Source organism: Dendrobates tinctorius, unplaced genomic scaffold (assembly GCF_039654945.1).
Source record: "Dendrobates tinctorius isolate UK_male_01 unplaced genomic scaffold, ASM3965494v1 ptg000254l, whole genome shotgun sequence".
Lineage (NCBI taxonomy): Eukaryota > Metazoa > Chordata > Amphibia > Anura > Dendrobatidae > Dendrobates > Dendrobates tinctorius.
In genome coordinates this window covers 11,856,695-11,877,645 of record NW_027361921.1, presented here as the reverse complement: position 1 = coordinate 11,877,645, position 20,951 = coordinate 11,856,695, and the positions used below count along the sequence as shown (strand labels likewise).

General features: G+C 44.2%; 1 protein-coding gene across 4 annotated transcripts in view; it reads right to left on the bottom strand.

Moving 5' to 3' along the window:
* Positions 1-20,951, bottom strand: part of STAT1 (signal transducer and activator of transcription 1) — a 630,302-nt gene that overhangs the window by 563,433 nt on the left and 45,918 nt on the right. For all 4 annotated transcript variants that reach the window (XM_073558164.1, XM_073558167.1, XM_073558166.1 and 1 more), the window contains exon 3: positions 18,061-18,205. In XM_073558164.1, the coding sequence (XP_073414265.1) occupies positions 18,061-18,205 (145 nt within the window). The remainder of the gene's footprint in view (positions 1-18,060; positions 18,206-20,951) is intronic.

The following is a 20,951-nucleotide window of genomic DNA, read 5'->3' as shown; positions in this document are numbered from 1 at the left end:
CCCCCTGGGAGAGCACAGGTGGGCCAGGAACGGTCCCGAATTCAAAGCAGTTGTTGTGCAGTCTGGAGGAGGGGAGGCAGCGCCACCGACCACCACTGCCTGGCTTAGGATCCCAGGTACGCTGCAGCAGCTGGCCACACAGCATACTGAACCTCTCCATGCCCCATGGGGGACAGGAAAGACACTGGTGAGAGGGAGGTGGGTGGGACCTTTTAACCTCTCGTACTTCCTGTCCCCCATTAGGGCGTGGAGACAACCTCCTATGCTGTCGTGGAAGGTTGCTAGAGAAAGCTGGGTCTCCCTCAGAGGTCATGGGTCTTCCAGCAGGACAATGACCGAAAACACACTTCAAAAAGCACTAGAAAATGGTTTGAGAGAAAGCACTGGAGACTTCTAAGGTGGCCAGCAATGAGTCCAGACCTGAATCCCATAGAAAACCTGTGGAGAGATCTAAAAATGGCAGTTTGGAGAAGGCACCCTTCAAATATCAGGGACCTGGAGCAGTTTGCCAAAGAAGAATGGTCTAAAATTCCAGCAGAGCATTGTAAGAAACTCATTGATGGTTACCGGAAGCGGTTGGTCGCAGTTATTTTGGCTAAAGGTTTTGCAACCAAGTATCAGGCTGAGGGTGCCAATACTTTTGTCTGGCCCATTTGTGGAGTTTTGTGTGAAATGATCAATGTTTTGCTTTTTTGCTTCATTCTCTTTTGTGTTTTTCCATTTAAGACAAATTAAATGAAGATAATAATACCAAAGAATTTGTGTTTGCAATCATTTTCAGGAAGAAACTGAGTATTATCCGACAGAATTGCAGGGGTGTCAATACTTTTAGCCACAACTGTATGTGGGGGGGGACCACTGTTTGGGTGCATAGGAGAGCTTGGGAAGGAGTGCCATTTTGGAATGCAGACTTTGATGGAATGGTCTGCAGGCGTCATGTTGCGTTTGCAGAGTCCCTGATGCGACTAAGGCCTGTTTCACACTTCAGATTTTTGTCATCAGTTAAAATTCGCCAAAATGGTGGAAAGCGGATCCGTTGTCAACTGAAGTGAACGAATGTCAGCGGTCCTGTTTTTTGACGGATCTGTTGGCTGAAGAATTTTAAAGGAATGAGAGAGAGAGAGAGAGAGAGAGAGAGAGAGAGAGAGAGAGAATATATTTTTCCACCGCCAGAAAGGATTTCAGGGTTAAATCCCCGGCTGACTTCCTTTCTCCGGGCATGCACACTGTAAAATGCGGATCCTACAGCAAAAAAAATGTTGCAGGGTCCGTCCAAGCATGCCGGCGGATGCAAACAAAAATGGCGGATCCGTTTTTTTCAAAAACTGGCGGATTTTGACTGATGGTCAAAAACGGAAGTGTGAAAGAGGCCTAAACAGTATAAACCAAGCGATCCCATTTTGGAAACTAGACCCCCCAAGGAGCTTATCTAGATATGTGGTGAGCACTTTGAACCCCCAAGTGCTTCGCAGAAGTTTATAAACGTAGAGTCGTGAAAATTAAAAATCATTTTTTTCCTCAAAAATGATTTTTTTATCCCGCTATTTTTTATTTTCCTAAGGGTAATAGGAGAAATTGGACCACAAAAGTTGTTGTGCAATTTGTCCTGAGTACGCTGATACCCCATATGTTGGGGGGAACCACTGTTTGGGCGCATGGGAGAGCTCGGAAGGGAAGGAGTGCCATTTTAGAATAAAGACTTTCATGGAATGGTCTGCGGGCGTCATGCTGCGTTTGCAGAGCCCCTGATGCACCTAAACAGTGAAAACCCCCAACAAGTGACCCCATTTTGGAAACTAGACCCCCCCAAGGAGCTTATCTAGATGTGTGGTGAGCACTTTGAATCCCCAAGTGCTTCACAGAAGTTTATAACCCAGAGCCATGAAAATAAAAAGTCTTTTTCATTTCCACAAAAGTGATTTTTTAGCCCCCAATTTTTAGACCTCCAAAGTTGGTAAATAGTGGAAACCCCTCAATTATTGCTCCAATCCTAACCCCAACACACCCCTAACCCTAATCCCAACCTTAACCCTAATCCCAACCCTAATCCCTAATTCTAACCCTAATCCTAATTCGCCCTAACCCTAATTCTAGCCCTAGCCCTAACCCTAGCCCTAACCCTAGCCCTAATGGAAAAATGAAAAAAAAAATATTTTATTTCATTATGTTTGCCTAACTAAGGGGTGATAAACGGGGGGGGAGGGGGGGTTATTCACTATTTTCTTTACTTTGATCACTGATAGTTTATCATAGTGATCAAAATGAATGAATGGAATCTGCCAGCCGGAGTCGGCAGATTCCCGGCGGATGCACTGCGCATGCGCCCGCCATTTTCCCCAGATCCAAGATGGCGGCGCCCACCGGACGACGCCGGCGGGACGCAGGACCACCGGGAGGGGACAGAGGACCACGGAGAGGTACCGGGGGGGGGGGATCGGGGACCCTCTTTCTCTCTCCTCTGATGTGCGATCACATCAGTGGACAGAGAAATTAAATGCAATATCGCGGCTTTTCTTTTTTTTTTGCGATCGCCATTATAGGGTTAATAACGGCGATCGCAAAAGCGGGGTCGGTAAAAACCGACCCAATTCATGTTCTCTGGGGTCTCGGCTACCCCCTGCAGCCGAGATCCTGGAGAAAATCCAACACTGGGGGGCGCTATTTACTTACTCCACAGCGCCGTGAATTCACAGCGCTGGGGTTTAAGTACCCTTAATTACCGCTGTTAAAAGGTGTATCGGCGGTCGTTAAGGGGGTTAAATCCACAGACGATACACAGAATTTTGTAACATTGGGCTGTAGAAATGAAGAAAAAAAAAGGTTCCCACTAAAAAGTTGTTTTAGCCCCATGCCTTTAATTTTCCAAGGGGCCATCAGGAGAAAAATGGACCACATACTTTGTTTAGCAATTTCTCATAAGTGCGCCAATATCCTATATGTAAAATGATGTGGTAAAGGGGATTGCTGACCAATACACAGTGCCTTCCAGGAAAAAACGTCCAATAATGAAAGGAAAAACCTTGAGGCGCTGACTTCATGCACAAAGTGATAATTTATTAGTAAAGTCTCATATGGTAAACTTCATGTGTCAGAAACATGCGTTTGGCTGATATGACAAAAAAACACGAAGTTTATATAGCAGACATCATCATATAAAGAAAGACTCCTCTGTCACCAAGGACCAACATCTAAAAAATAAAAAAAAATATTTTTATAATCAAAATTCAGATTAGAAAATAGACCAGATATCAACATCCACCTCTGTAGTCAAATATATTGTATAAAAATATACAGTAATATAATAATATTAATATGTCTAGAACATATAGATGTCCATTATATTATGAGGTCACTGTATTGGCAGGTATAGCGGCTAATAAGAAAAGGAAAATTACCTTAGTGCACAATACTGAAGGGTGAAGACTGTAAAATAAGAAAGACCCAGTAGCGTAGCTACCGGGGGGGCAGAGGGGGCAGTCGCCCCGGGCCCCACGCTGTGAGGGGGCCCACCCAGATTTACACTTAACTGTATCTGCGGCAGAGAGGGAGAATCAATCATCTCCCTGCTCTGCCCCTATGTCCTCTTCTCGGCCACAGGTCCTGTGATGAGGTTACAGGAGGGGAGGAGGGGAGGAGTCGAGGTCACATGATCAGGGGCCTCACTGACTGTATGCACTATGCTGGACTCTGCTGTGCTGGTTGTCATGGCGCGCTGGGATTGGAGCAGTAGCGTAGCTCTAATCTCTTCTGGGTGCACAGGACCTGTGATGAGGTCACAGGAGGGGAGGAGTCGAGGTCACATGATCAAGGGCCTCAGTCTCAGTGTATGCAGGACTCTGCTGTGCTGGTTCTCATGGTGCTGGATGAAGGGAAGTTTCTGTGTGGGGTCAGGAGGGGTTTACAGGGTGCATGTAGCAGATCTGTGTGTCTATGAGGTGTACGGAGTGAAGCCGTGTGTGTACGAGGTGTACGGAGAGGAGCCGTGTGTGTACGAGGTATACTGAGCAGAGCCACATGTGTACGAGGTGTACGGAGCGGAGCAGTGTGTGTACGAGGTGTACAGAGAAGAGCCGTGTGTGTACGAGGTATACTGAGCAGAGCCACATGTGTATGAGGTGTACGGAGCGGAGCCATGTGTGTACGAGGTGTACGGAACTGCGTGGGTACGAGGTGTACGGAGAGGAGTTGTGTGTGTACGAGGCATAGAAAGCGGAACTGTGTGTGTATGAGGTGTGCAGAGCTATGTGTGTACAAGGTGTATGGTGAGGAGCATTCATACCTCCCAACCGTCTCGATTTTGAGAGAAAGTCTGCCCCGTTCGGGAGCTTACTTTTCCCACGGACACAAGAGTATCATGCTGCCCCCCTCATGTGGGGTATCATACTACCCCCCTCATACGGGGTATCATGCTGCCTCCTCCTCATACGGGGTATATCATGCTGCCCCCTCATACGGGGTATCATAATCATGCTACCAGAACTCACTATATAAACTTAAAAAAAAACTATACTCACCTCTCCTCCTCACTCCCACGCTGATTTCGTCGCCGGCTCTGCTCTGATGTCAGGAGCTGCGCGGCAGTCAGACCGGCACACAGCGGGGACACGATGAAGTGACGTCATCACACACCCGCTGTGTGTCAGAGGAAGAGGGCAATGATGGGAGAGGGGGTGTCATGTGATGCTCTCTCTTCCATTATTGCGGTGCGCACTGGGGGGGCTGCGCTGACGCTGCAATAATGGAATATATATATATATTATTTTTGGCAACAGCGCGGTCATCTGCTGATGTTCTCTGGTTAGGGGCCCACTCAGAAGATTCGCCCCCCCTGAACCAAAACCCTAGCTACGCCTCTGGAAAGACCAAAGATGAAGTGCGCAGAAAAAGTAAGAGTGCATATAACAAATGATAAAATGAAAAATATACTGAGAAAGTATACCTGAGTCACCAGGGTATATGTGTGTAGCCAGCGTTCCAAGATAGTGTGTGCTCAGGACACAGTGAGCATCTCTTTTAACAATGCTAGATTAGTGCCAGCTGAGATATGCAAATTGTGTGAGGCGCACCCTAGAACGGACTCTAAGGGCCCCGTCACACATAGCGATCTTGCTAGCGAGATCTCTGCTGAGTCACAAGTTTTGTGACACAACAGCGATCTCACCAGCGAGATCGCTGTGTGACAGCGATCAGCGACCGGCCCCCCTGCCGGTATCGCTGATCGCTCTTGGAAAGCCCTGGACATTTCTTTGATCGCTGGTGTCCCGGTGGCCAGCACGCATCGCTGCGCGTGACAGGCGGGAGACCAGCGATCAGCTGGTAACTAACGTACACATCGGGTATCTAAGGGATGTGCGTCACTTAGACACTCGATGTGTACCTTAGTTACCAGCGCGCTGATGCAGGGAGCTGGTAACTAAGGTACACATTGGGTTTCTAAGTGACGCATGTCCCTTAGAAACCTGATGTGTACCTTAGTTACCAGCTCCCTGCATCAGCGCGCTGGTAACTAAAGTACACAGCGATGCTGCGCGCTCGGCGTCGCTGGTGCTGATCGCTGGTGAAGCTGCCTGTTTGACAGCTCACCAGTGATCATGTAGCGACTCACCAGCGATCCTGACACGTTGATATCGTTGGCCTCAACAATGAGGCTGGATAACCACAATCTTTAAATTTTTGCCTTATCTCATTGAGGCGAATGGTGCGAATAGAATTATCAGAAACTATTCTATTTATACGGCAAAACTGAGATTTGGGAAGAGATTTTTTGACATGTAAGGGATGATAGCTTGAAAAATGAAGAAGACTGTTCCTGTCCATAAGACCCACATTATTTTCGGATAAACAAGAACTGTGTTCAAAATTCAAGGGAATATTACATAAATGTTCTATGGACATTATATTGTTAACTAGAGAATACTTGAAGAAGGAGATTTCGGACATTGAAGCTCAAATCAACAGTACACAAGTGCAACTTTCTAACACCTTATCCCCTCATGATTTCACTAAACTAAAGTCTCAGAGAAATCAATTTCTGAATTTCTGATTTTTTTACAAGAACGTAAATGTTCTAAGTTTTTAAGGGATGCTGACGACTACCAGCGAAATTAAGTTTATAAATGGCATGATTATAAATCTCAAGACAAAAGAACCTTTAGACGTTGGGACTCTTCAGCTTCCTCTAGTTCTGAAAGTGATGGTTCTAAATTTACAACATGTTTTTTAGATTTCAGACGGGGCGGTGGACCAAGAAATCGTCAAGGAAGAGGAGGAATATGCATCAACGACACCCAATCATCAACTCAGATGCAAACGAGGTCTCAGTTACGCCACAGAATTTAGTATATAATATTTCATCTTATAATCTTTCTCCATCAGAATTACAGGTATTACAGAAGGGACTGTCATTCTGCCCTACCCCATCACTTAATGAATTTATCCTGAATCACGAATTGAAACTTTTTTTTTTAGAAATCTCTGTCTTAGGGTCCACTTTTTTTCTTATCCATCCGATAGTATTTCCAGAGATCCCGGTCATCCAAGGGAAGTGGACAACAGTTCTCCATCAGAGAATAATTTCTCTTTGAAACGTCTTAATTTACAATTGACCAGTAATTTTTCTCCACCGAGAACATATCATCCAGTGGAAATGTACATAGCCTTAATCAAAAGAGACATTAAGGAGAAGTTACAGGACATTCATCATGGTCGCTTTAGGATACATAGCAACATCTCAAGAGTCGAATAACAATCCATCAATGATCTTCGGTCTAATCCTAATATAATTATTAAACCCGCTGACAAGGGGAGTTCTATCATAGTGATGGATAAAACGTATCATATTTCTGAAATTTTGTCACAATTAAATAATAGAGAGGTCTATCTACCGGTACTAAAAGATCCTGTTTTTGATATTGCTCGGGACATACGGAATCTTGTGGACCACTACACATCCCTAGGTGTCATTGATTCCAAATTATCATAATTTCTGATTAATACTCATTCCATAACACCTGTGTTTTACACACTTCCAAAAATCCATAAAAATCTTAGTCATCCACCAGGGAGACCTATAGTGGCTTCCACGGATTCCGTATTGTCACCGTTGGTCATTGTACTACAGAAAATGATCTCTCCAATGATGATTTTTATCCCATCTTGTCTTCGCAACATATCTGATTTCCTTTGTCATATAAGAAATTTGAGAGTGGTTCCCTCTAACAGCATATTGGTAACTATGAATGTGAATAATTTATACACCAGTATTGATCACTCAATGGGTATCTCTGCTATGAAAGACTTCCTTTATAACTTTACAGAATTTTCTCCTGATCAGAAACAATTTTGTGTCTCATTGTTAAGTTTGATTCTCACAAATAATTATTTCTTATTCCAAGCTCAATTTTTTATACAGCAAGTTGGGACCGCAATGGGTTCAAATGTTGCGCCTCCATACGCAAACTCTGTCCACTGATTTATTTGTCAAAAATACAGACAGGAACAGTCTTCATTTTTCAAGCTGCCATCCCTTACATGTCAAAAAATCTCTTCCCAAATCTCAATTTTGTCGTATAAATAGAATAGTTTCTGACAATTCTATTCGCACCATTCGCCTCAATGAGATGAGGTGAAAATTTAAAGATTGTGGTTATCCAGACTCATTGTTGAGACCAACAGTTTCTTCCAATCAAAGGAACATTACACCTCAAACTTTTTTTCTGAATACTTTTCACCCATTTTCCAAATGCGTTACTGGTATTATTAAAAAACATTTGTCTGTCTTAAGAGGATCTTATCCTAATATTCCTGAATTTTTGAATCCCCCTCTAATATGTTATAAAAAACCAACAATTTACGTAACCTACTGGTTCGAGCTGATATTGGATCAACATCACGCAGGGATACACAAACTTTTTTTTTTTTTTTTTAAGTACACCACGCAAGGGAACATATCCATGTTTATATTGTCTTCAATGTTCCAACGTAATTAAAGGAGAATCATTTTTTCACCCTAGAACTGGGAAACGGTTTTCCATCAATGGATTTCATATGTGTGATTTGTCATATGTTGTGTACTTTATCAAGTGTCCATGCGGTCTCAGATATGTTGGGTAAAACGAAAAAAAAAGTGGTTTGGTACCGTGTTAAAGGGCCTGTCACACTAAGCGATATCGCTATGTCTGATAGTTACCTCCGACCGCTCCCCCGCTGCTTATCATTGATCGCGCTAGAACGTCCTGGACCGTTTCTCATCGTCAGCTTCCTGCTGGGCTTCCTGTGGAGAGACGAGCGACGAGCGTGGACGTGGGCGGGAGGACGTCAGGATCGCCTAGTGTAACAGGTAAGTAGCAACCCCCGTCCTCTGCTATGTCGCTGGTGAGATCTGCCTGTGTGGCAGCTCACTAGCGACCACTTAGCGATGCACCAGCGATCCTGACCGCGTCATATCGCTGGTCGGGATCGCTGGTGCATCGCTAAGTGTGACAGTACCTTTAGGGCCTGTCACACTAAGCGATATCGCTAGCAATATCGCTATAACGTCACTGGTTTTTGTGACGTTATAGCGATATTGCTAGCGATATCGCTATGTCTGATACTTGCCTCCGACCGCTCCCCCGCTGGTTATCGCTGATCGCGCGAGAACATCCTGGGCCTCTTCTTGTCGTCAGCTTCCTACTGGGCTTCCTGCTGTGGAGACGAGCGACGCGTGGACGCGGGCAGGAGGACGTCAGGATCTCCTCGTCTGACAGGTAAGTAGCGACCCCCGACCCCTGCGACGTCGCTGGTGAGATCTGCCTGTGTGGCAGCTCACTAGCGACCACTTAGCGATGTACCAGCGATCCTGACCGGGTCATATCGCTGGTCGGGATCGCTGGTACATCGCTAAGTGTGACAGTACCTTTAGCCAAGTAGAAAAAAAATATATCTAAAGTGTTCTCAGTGAGAGAAACAAAATAGGAATCTTGTGGGTGTGATACCTTATAGTGGCTAACAAATTATAGTGAATGATGTTACAAAGCAAGCTTTCCAGACTGCTTACGTCCCTTCATCAGGCTGATATAACAAAATATTTGAAGAAACCTTATTTATATACAATAGAGAGTACAGGCATGGTGTGATACAACACTGAGTTTGAAGAGAGAATCCTTAATTAGGTAAGATTAGATAAATGGTGTGAAGATTAGAAACTACCCAGCATATCCGTGACCGCATTTCCCAACACAAATCTACAATTCCTTGTAAGAAACTAATGTTACCAATCCCTGCACATTTTATTGCTGCTAATCATAATATAGCACAGTTACGGTTTCAAGTTATAGAATCGGTACCTATATCAAGAAGAGGGGGCAATAGAATTTTGAGATTAAAACAACGGGAAGCATTCTGGATTTACACGCTCAATACTATGGAATCTCATGGTCTCAATAGAGAATATGAGATATTCTATAAATAAGATCAGTAGAATTGGCCATGTATAGTTTCACCCTATATATTTTTTTTATTACCGTTTATAGATACACTATTTTTAATTTTATTTCTTAATTTTCCTGTTTACTAATATACTCATTTTTGTATTTTGAAGGTCAATTTAACTGATTGACCGGTATACATGGCAGTATTTCACTCACTTTTCGGTTTCATGTTATCTCTAGATATATCTTGCATGAAGCCAGCAGTTATATACGGTAGGTGTAATTTATGCACCTCTTGATTATATATGAGTGCGTTCCCTTATTGCATAGGTCTTTATTTCTTATTTATTTCTATATGTATGGTCTTGATAGTCACAGTGGTATTGTGACTTATCTAAGGATCTCTTTACCTTTTTTTTATCCCCATGCGCAGATCAAACTTGACACAATGCATAGTCTCTATCAGCTTAAGGCCCCATCACACTAAACGATGGACCAGCGATCCCGACAACGATAGGACCTTGTCAGGATCGCTGGTGCCTCGCTACATGATCGCTGGTGACCTGTCAAACAGGCAGACTCACCAGCGATCAGGACCAGCGAGGATGCTGGTATCCAAGGTAAATATCGTGTAACTAAGCGAGCGCGTCGCTTAGATACCTGCGTGCTGGCGCTGGGAGCTGGTATCTAAGGTACACAGTGGGTAACTGAGTGCGCGCGTCACTTAGTTACCCGCTGTGTACCTTAGTTACCAGCTCCCTGCGCGAGCACGCAGGTATCTAAGGTACACAGCGGGTAACTAAGTGACGGCGCGTGCTTAGTTACCCACTGTGTACCTTAGATACCAGCTCCCAGAGTCTACTTACAGCGCTGGGAGCTCACTGATCGTTGCTCTCCCGCTGCCACGCGATGCGTGCTGGCCAGTGGGAGACTAACGATCAAAAAACGGCCCAGGACATTCGTGCACTATCAGTGATACCCGGCGGGGGGGACCGGTTGCTGATGCGTGCCACACACAGCGAGATCGCTGATGCATCACAAAATCAGGGATCCCGCTGTGTGTGACGGGGCCTTTAGATTCCGTTCTAGGGTGCACCTCACACAATTTGCATCTCTCAGCTGGCACTAATCTAGCATTGTTAAAAGAGATGCTCACTGTGTCCTGAGCACACACTATCTTGGAACGCTGGCTACACACATATACCCTGGTGACACACTTCATCTATGGTCTTTCTTATTTTACTATGTTCACCCTTCAGTATTGTGCTCTAAGGTAATTTTCCTTTTCTTATTAGCCGCTTTACCTTCCAATACAGTGACCTCATATAATCTCATATAATATAATGGACATCTATTGTTCTAGACATATTAATATTACTATATATTTTTATACAATATATTTGACTACAGAGGTGGATGTTGATATCTGGTCTATTTTCTAATATGAATTTTGATTATAAAAAATATTTTTTTTTATTTTTTAGATGTTGGTCCTTGGTGACAGAGGATTCCTTCTTTATATGATGATGTCTGATATATGGACTTTTTGTTATATTATCCTTATTATAATTTCATTTTGATTCATCATGTTTAATATTATGTTTGTAGCATGTGATTAGTTATATCATCTTAAAAAAGCAACAACGAGTGGGCACCATCAATATAATGTCACTATGAATAATGTTGAGGGGATCACTACATGTATGTGAAATAGACTGTAGCAAAACAAGAAAAAGAACATACATATATATGTAGGATCACCACACAAGTACACATAGAATTAAGAAAATATATTTATTGTTAACAAAAAAAACAAAAGCACCACACAATTTAAAAACCATTTAAAAACAGTACATAGGGACAAGCATGGTCACCAAAAATAACATAGATGATGGTCAGAATTTATACAACCACTAACTGCCAGTGTATGGAGACCCACGCGTTCCGACACCTAAAGTGTCACGCGTGACATCCACCTTGAGAAAGACACTTTAGGTGTCGGAACGTGTGGGTCTCCATACACCACCTTGGCTGCATGTATTTATTCCAGTTGACGGGGCGACTGTGACTTTCCTTTGACTGACTGGTCTGCGGTGATGTATTGGTTTACTTACCTGCATTTGAGCCACCAAGTCCGTATCACTATGGGAGTTCTTTGGGGGATTTAATTCATCTATTCCCTGTTTATATATACTATAAATATGTGTGTGTGATGTTAATCTACACCTGCCTGTGATATTTGGACTCTGAATTTAATTGGAGATTAGGGGTGATTTAAGCATCTTATTTGCCCATTGTCGACCAGTGCTTTTTGTCCTCCTTTATGTCTATTGGTGTACATTAGCAGCATGCCTATATTGAAGAAATAGAAATACATTGTTTTCTAGTGCAATAATCAAATATCTTGGCAGTCAGTGGTTGTATAAATTCTGACCATCATCTGTGTTATTTTTGGTGACCATGCTTGTCCCTATGTACTGTTTTTAAATGTTTTTTAATTGTGTGGTGCTTTTGGTTTTTTTGTAAACAATAAATATATTTTCGTAATTCTATGTGTACTTGTGTGGTGATCCTACATATATATGGGCACGTTCTTTTTCTTGTTTTGCTATAGTTATATCATCTTTTTTATATTTAGATAAATCGTGAACAAGTCCATTAAGGCCGAAACGTCGTGGTTTTTTTGTCATATCAGCCAAGCGTATGTTTCTGACACATGACGTTTACCATATGAGACTTTACTAATAAATTATCATTTTGTGCATGAAGTCAGTGCCTCAAGGTTTTTCCTTTCAATATCCTATATGTAGTCAGAAAATACTTTTGAGGCACAGTGTAAAGCTAAGACAGGAAGAAGTGGAATGCAGATTTTGCTGGAATTATTTGCAGAAGAGACATCACATTGACAGTGCATAGCAGATGTAGACCAGATCTTGAGGCCCTTTGTGGTTGCATTGAATTCTTATGTGAGTGACACGGGTGACCTCCTCAGGAGACTTGTTGGCGTGTACTTGGATACGGACATGTTACTGGGTAGTATCGATGTTGAGGCATTACTCCTCAATCCCTCATAAAGTGGGTTTAAAGGTTGTGGACCACTTTCTGCAGACACGTGGATGTCAATTCAGAAATCATAACATTTTTAACTTGAGGGCTCTTGAATTCTGTTTGGTGAATAATGTCTTTCTTTTTGACAATAAGTACTTCCATCAGCTCAGGGGAACAGCGATGGGGAGCCCTTGTGCGCCCATTTACGCTAATTTGCTCCTGGGCTGGTGGGAGGAAAAAGTTGTATTTAACAAATCCCCTGATAACTGAAGACAGGATAGCCCTTTGGCTAAGATATATTGAAAATATTTTTGTCATATGGAAGGGTACTGAACTTGAGTTTACAAATTTTGTGGGAAGACTTAATACCAAATATTTGGCCCTACGCTTTACCCATGAGACCCATAGAGATCAGTTGGCATTCCTTGATGTCTGCATCCAGAGGGGTTCAAATGGTGAAATCGTGACAAGTAACTACAGGAAGCCTACATCGACGAACTCTCTTTTGAGATGGGAAAGTGGTCATCCAGGTTCACTCAAGTGAGGTATACCCAAGGGAGAGTACCTCAGAATACGCGGTAATTGTTCTGAAATATCAGAATTTAAAGAACAGGCAGATGACCTACATGAAAGATTCTTAGAAAGAGGCTATCCAAAAAGTGTATTGGAAAAGGGGTATAAAGAATCATTGAGTAGAGACAGAAAAGAACTTCTTACTCCCAAAGTAAAAGAAGATCAGGATGCTATGTCTAGGTTCATTACAAAGTTCTCCTACGGATCGGGGGGAATAAGGAGTACACTTGAACACCATTGGCCTGTGCTCCTTATTGATACTGACATCAGGGATGCAGTGGTCCCTCACCACAGATTACATTTCAAAGGAATAGATCCCTCAAGGACAGATTGGTCCAAAGCCTTTTCCGTTCTCTAGCTAGTCATACTTGAATGAACAGAGATTTGAAAGGTTGTTTTAGATGTGGAAGATGCAAGTCATGCAGATCAGTTGTGCCAGGAAGATCATTCACCAGCAATTAAACATTTCATCAATTGCCGCACAGTCAGTATCATCTATAGGGCAAGCTGTGAATGTGGACTCGAGTAAGTTGGGAAAACAAGAAGAGAGTTTAGACTACGGATAGGTGAACACCTTAGAGATATTGCAAACAAGAGAGACACTGCCATTGCCAATCATATCAATGGCTGCCATCAGGGCGATGCTAAAAAAATGACATTTATGGGAACTGATAAGATCCTTCCCCCACCAAGAGGGGGTGATTGGGATCGTATGATCCTACAAAAGGAAACTAAATGGATTTTCTGGTTACAGACAATCCATCCTAAAGGTCTTAATGACTAACTCTCCTTTTCTTCCTTCCTGTAGGGTAGTTTGCAACTAAGGAGATTCAGCTAAGGAGAGCCGCTGTCGAGTGAGGGCGCCACTGCGCAGGTTTTAGGGTGCCAACCTCCGCGTGAGGTAGGGATGTTCTAGTATAGAGTATCCAAGGGGGTAATAGCCCCTGCCCCTTGGGTTATGTCATTTCTTTTCTGTCTTTCTTACCTTTCCGGTCCAATTCTTGTCCGCTATCTGTCTTCCCTGGGGTTGTCACCCTGTGTACGCACTGTGTGGCCAGTTTTTCTAATTATTTTTTTCCTCCCCTTTTTTTTTTTTAAAATTTACTGTGATAAGTACCCCTGATAGTGATCGTCCTAGTCCGAGAAGCCTTATTTCTGATGTCCTATTTATGAAATGATTATGCCGACAATGAGATAGGCACATAGTATGATGGTTTTTTGTGAGAAGATCGCGATTGTGCGAATCTTTCTATCCCCTCCGCAGCTTATGCACACCCGGACAGGTTTTTAGTGTGTTTTTGTATTGATCTGGGAGGGTTAATGGTCCCGTGCCGCTAGTGGACTTATGTATATATTAATGCGGTTACCACAACTATGAACACAGCAATGTGAAAGAACGCACATGTGCATTAATTTTGTTTGCGCCTCAATGCATTCCACAGACAGGAACTATTATCCTGCCTTTGAGCATTTGACAGGTAATGATCCGGTGTTAACTGGAAACACTCCAGTGGCGCGTGCTATATGGGATGAACGCTGTAAGCGCCTCTGAGACTCCCCTGATGAATGAAAATGAAACGCATCGGGAAAAGGGAGGCATTCTATGACTTGGGGTCCGCTATAAATCTACAAATTTGGTGAGACCGTACCAAAATATCTCTTTGACAGTCGCATAAGCTGTATTAAATTGATAAGGAAGAAATGCATATAAATATTTAGGGGCACATAACCGTATTTTTTGCTTTATAAGACGCACCCCCAAATTTGATGACGAAAAAGAGAAAAAAATTTTTTAATGTTAAATGGAGGTGTGTCTTATAATGCCAGTGTCCGTCTTTCAAATCGTAAACCGTATATGTCCCTCATCCTGGCATCTATATAACCCCCATCCTGGCACATTGCCCCTTGTACTGACACATAGCCCCCCCTATCCCATCCTGGATATGGCCCCCCCCCGGTCACTATATGCCCCCCTGCTGGCACGCACATGGCCCCCGTCTCTCTATATGCCTCCCTGCTGGTACGCACACGGCCCCTGCGTCCCTATATTCCCCCCTGCTGGCATTCACACGGCCCCCCGGTCCCTATATTCCCCCTTCCCCCCTGATGGCACACATTGTCCCCCCGTCCCTATATTCCCCCCTGCCGGCACACGTCCCCCTGTCCATATATTCTCCCCTGCTGGCACACACTGTCCCCCCCGTCCCTATATTCCCCCCTGCTGGCACACATTGTCCCCCCGTCCCTATATTCCCCCCCTGCTGGCACACATTGTCTCCCCCCCCGTCCCTATATTCCCCCCCTGCTGGCACACATTGTCTCCCCCCCCGTCCCTATATTCCCCCCTGCTGGCACACATTGTCCCCCCGTCCCTATATTCCCCCCTGCTGGCACACATGGCCCCTCGTTCATATATTCCCCCCTGCTGGCACACATTGTCCCCCTGTCCCTATATTCCCCCATGCTGTCACACATGGCCCCGTCCCTATATTTTCCCCCTGCTGGCAAGCACATGATAAAATAATAAACAGTTAACTCACCTTTTAATGATGGCTCCTGCTCCCAGCTCCCCCGTGGCTTTCCTGTGTCTGCTGACATCCTCCTCCTGCGAGGGCACGCGCAGCTGCTGCTCATTCAGGCAGCTCATTGTAACTACATGACCTTTCATGATGTGACCAATAGGACCTGCGGTCACGTGACTGCAGGTCCTATTGGTCACATCATGGAAGGTCCTGAAGCGATGAATTGCCTGAATGAGCAGCTGCTGCCGCACACCCTGCAGGAGTAGGATCTCAGCAGACAGGAAAGCCACGGGGGAGCCGGGAGCAGGAGAGATCATCGGTAGGTGACTATAGTGACGGGGGGGGGGGGGGGGGAGAGTGCAGGCACATATAATATGCACCGCTCCCCTGTCTACCAACTCGGTACTGCTTCAGCACCGAGGTGATGGACAGTGGGTGCAGTGAATATTACATGAGCCTAATGAGCGGGAGCACAGGACCTCCTGCTGTCTCTGCAGCCCGTAGCCTGCCCACCCCAGCCCACTGACACCACACCAGAGCCGCCGCCCCCACTCTATAGCACAGCAGCACACAGATTCGCATTATAAGACGCACCCCCTACTTTCCCCCAAAATTTGGGGGAACAAAAGTGTGTCTTATAATCCGAAAAATACGGTATATGCACTAATTGCTGAGTGCTTGTGTGATTATTGTGCCGATGGATTCATTTCTTTCCGCATTTGCTATACATTGATGGTAGTTGACTACTGGCCCCATGAGAGGGGTATATAGTCTAAGCTTGATATCAAGAGAAAACTTGGCACTCAACTTTTGATGATTATGAAAATTTTAATGCAGTCCAAAATCAACAACGCTTCGGTCCCAGAGTGAACCTTCATCAAGTACCGACTGCTCAGTGTGAACACACTCCAATATGTTGGGATAGAAACCAGCCGTGTAGACTGGGGTGCACCTTCAATTTGACGGTGGTGGGAAGTCTCGTGACAATTACCAGCCCGTCACCGTAAACCACGCCAGTGCCATGGGACTGCAGGACACGGGCACCGAGATGACCCTCGTGCGGCCTGAGATGGTGTCCCCCCAGGACTTGATATCTGGAAAAACCCTCGCCAGCTCCGGGATTGGAGGTGTCGAACCGGCGCTGCCCATCGTTAGGGTTCATCTGGACAGGGGCGCCGGGAGGGGAAAGAGGGATGAGGGAGTGTCGGCGAATATTCCCGTGTTTTGGGGCGGCTAGTGTCACAATATGTGGCTTCTGAGACCCCAAATCCTGGTCCCCCACTGTGTCTTGATTTGTGTACTACTAATAATGTTGTAGGTGTGTTGCCTATTCCCTCTGCGTCAAGGGGGGAGGTGGGAGCTGAGAGTCATTCCTGTGCTGCTGACAGGACACATGCAGTGCGCGCAGATGAGATGGAACCAGAAGACACAGGAAGGTATGAGATTGCCCCCAGGTGGGATGAGACAGTGTGCTCTGGAGGGACAGGTGGGGAGCAGGTAGCTGCAAGGCCAGAACCAGAGTTGGTGGGAGGGGCTGCTGCAGGGATTGTAGGGCCCCTAGATGAGTCCAAACTGCTTCTGGCAGTCTGGGAGGGCCCATACCTCGTGCAACAGTGGCTCAATGATGTCACGTACCTGGTCACCCTAGACCACACCTGTGGAAGGAGGAAGGCCTTCCATGTGAACATGATGAAGGCTCATCATGAGCGGGAGGCGAAGGCCCATCAAGAGGCCTGCATCCTCCCTGTGTGCAACCTTTCCAAAGAAGGAGAGGCCAAAATCCTCCTGGATTTACTCACCCAAGTCAAGGCAGGTAGATCCATTGAGAACGTAGAGGTCGGCCACCAGCTCACCAAGGACCAACGGTCCCAGCTGGCGGATACTCTACGCACCTTCCGGGAGCTGTTCAGCAGCCTTCCCGGAAGGACCAAGTTGGCTGTTCATCATGTGGACACTGGGGATGACCCCCTGATCTGGTGGTTAGCATATCGGTGAAAAAGGCATGGGAAGGAGACTTGGCCACCCCTGGAGTGTCGGTCGTTGAGTACGTCGTGCGCTTCCGGGACAAAATGACGGCCTTGTGATTGGTGCAGGACAATATGGCCCAGGCTCAGGCTGACCAGAAGCACTGGTACGACCAGAACGCTTGTAAAAGGACCTACCAGGTGGGTCAGAAAGTGTGGGTACTGGTCCCTGATCGGTTGGTAGCTCTCTGAAATCTATATGTTGTCCGCATTGTGCCTGTTTTTATTATTTTTTTACATTAAAAGGCAAAGTTTTATATTTTTCTTCACTGGAGTACCTTTTTTTCTTCATACTTTTAAGCTCCAGAATCCTCTCCACACAGGTGGACCCCATTTGTGATGTACTATTGTGTCTCGTGTAAAAAAGGGGTTGAAATCTTCTTATATTGATTTTCATATCAAAGTCTGGTGTAGATGTAAAATTTGACACTTTGTAATGCTATAAACAGCAGGGTATTATGGAAAAACAAATCTTTACACTACCTGCAAGTTGCGTTTGCTTTTCCGAATGTTATGCTGAAGCAAGAAGTTGCTTTCCAAGGAGAATCTGCTATACTGGTCATCCAACTGAGTCAGAAGTCCGTGAAATAAAATTGTGGCTAGCGAGACATTACTTGAAGCATGTTCCCTAAAGGAAAATATACTTGTAGTTAGAAATTACGTACTTAGATTTCAGTTTACATGCAGTACAAAAGTGAAAATACAAAACTAAAAATTGTTAAAAAATTAGTTGGATACAATAAATGATAATCTTGGCAGGTGAAACATATCCACTTACAGTATGTCGTAAAAGCTCAAACTGAAAGTCAAATAAGGATATAGCCCCTATAGACAGGACTCCTAGAGGCCATACTCACACATCCATGAGTCCATGAGGTGATCTGTGTTTTTCACGGATACAAGTCTATCAGTCGTCCATGAAAATCACGGACAGCAGATCACAGCATCAGTGTGCAGTCCATGTTGAACATTGAAATGGAGAGGAGATGGTCATCAATAAATCACTGAAGGTAAAAATGGACACTGACCAGATACTGGTGAAACTTGGATCCAAAATGCTAAAGAACAACGGTCTGTCTTTTTACATATGAGTGATTAAGGCCTTAGGCTGTGTTCACAAGTTAAGTTTTTGCTTAATTATTTTCTGTAGCCAAAACCTGATCTTTAAGCAGTAACCTAAACTCGTAGCAGAGTTTTCCAGGATCCCAAAGTTCAGCTTTGCTTCCACCTTGCAAGCATGAACACCACAAGGTGCTAGTCAAGAATGCAAGCTATACTGTATGTGAAAGCATAAATAGTGTTTGAAATAAGGGCAATTTGATCATATTATTTAGGGATTTTTTATATTAAGTAGGGCATTGTTTACTTTTAAAGATATCATTAGTTTAATTATTACTAATTCAATTAAACTGTGAGTGAGGAGAAAAAAGAATTGCTTTAACCCCTTAATGACAGTCAATACGTCTTTTGACTGACCTGAGATATAAGGGAATATCATCCCCATACAGGTGACAATCCAGCAGCTGTCAGCTGTCCACTATAGTTGACAACTCGCTGCACCACAAACAATCAGTGTTGACATGGTCCATATCTGTTTAACCCCTTAGTTGCTGCTGTCAAAAGTGACTACATCAAATAAATGATTAATAGATTGTGGGGGCTTCCGATTTAATTTCATTGACACACCGAGATCATGATTGTGTGGTCTTGATGTTTGCCATAGCAGTTCATGGCCAAATAGTGGCCTTACAGTCTCCCGGATATAGCGGTCAGTTCAGAAGTAAACAAACACTTTTTCATTTCTGTTTTACCACTTTGCATTAATTCCTGAAAAGCACCTGCAGGGTTAATAAACTATCTGACATTAGTCACTGATTCTGCACTGACTCCCCGCCTGACCCACGGAGAACTGACAGCGTGGGAAAGTATTCAGAAACTTTCCCACACTAATCAGTTCATCTCCGGTCAGGTGGGGAGGCTGTGCAGGCAGCTTCTCAGTCATTCCTCCGTGGTTTACAGCCAGGCCGGTCGCATTAACACCGCTCCCGGTTGTAAACTATTCAACCCCTTCAGATGGATTGCAGGGTGGGACTCGTCTGTACGGCGGACAGGTATGGGATATTGTTGCTCATGTGTAGTTTATTTTTTATTTAACTGGTGAAAAATTCCAAAACTTGTCCAAAAAATGTTTTGCTTTTGTTGCAATTTTCGCATACCTGTAACGTTTTCATTTTTCAGGATATGAGGCTGTGTGGGGGCTAATTTTTTGCACCCAGAGGTGATGTTTTTATTTATACAATATTGGAGTAGATGCAATGTTTTGAATGCCTCTTATTGCATGTTATTGCAGTGGTTCAGCGACAAACAAAATGTAATTCTGGCGTTTTGAGTTTTTTCTTCTTGTTACAATGTTTACTGATCGGATTCATTTATTTTAAATTTTGATAGATCGGACATTTCTGAACTCAGCGATACCAAATGTGTATTGTTTTATGGTTTTATTTTCAAAGGGGTGAAATGGGAAAGATTTGAACTTACATTTTTTTTCTTTATTTTTTTTCCTTTCTTTAATAGTCTCCTCAGGAGACTTGCAGCTGATCACTTGTGCTATACATAGCACTGCTTCAGCCAGGAGCCGGCGTTCGCTGGAGTATTGTAACGACAGGCACGGAGGTTTTCAGCAGACTCTTGGCTGTCATGACAACACATAAAAAATGGCGACGAGCACGCCACTTAGAAGATGTACCAAATTCATTAAGTTGAAGTTTAATCAAACACACTAATTAGGGTTTTTGGTGCATCCATGGCAGCAGACTGTTCGTCTTCCTGCTGTTACATGTCCCCACCTCACTCACTGGTGATTAACAGCATTTGCTGGACTGGAGACCTCACTCTCTGCAGACAAAGTTCAGGTAAGTTAGTATTGTCAATCACCTGTGAAGATGGTGGTGGTATGTAACATCAGTGGTTGGTTAGCCACAACAATGGTGTTGCCATGTACCCGAATTTGACGAGGCAGGTGTCCGCTGCATCCAAAGTTCTCGGAATATGCCACTTCGAAATATACCATCAGGAGCATGCCCAGGCACTGTAAGGAGGTCATACAGGCACATGGAGGCCACACACACTACTGAGCATCATATCCTTGTCTTGAGGCATTTCCACTGAAGTTGGATGAGCCTGTAATTTGATTTTCCACTTTGATTTTCAGTATCATTCCAAATCCAGACCTCCATGGGATATTAATTTTGATTTGCATTGATAATTTTTAATGTTTTATTGTTCTCAACATATCCCACTATGTAATGAATAAAGATTTGCAAATGGAATATTTCATTCAGTGATGTCTAGGATGTGGTATTTAGTGTTCCTTT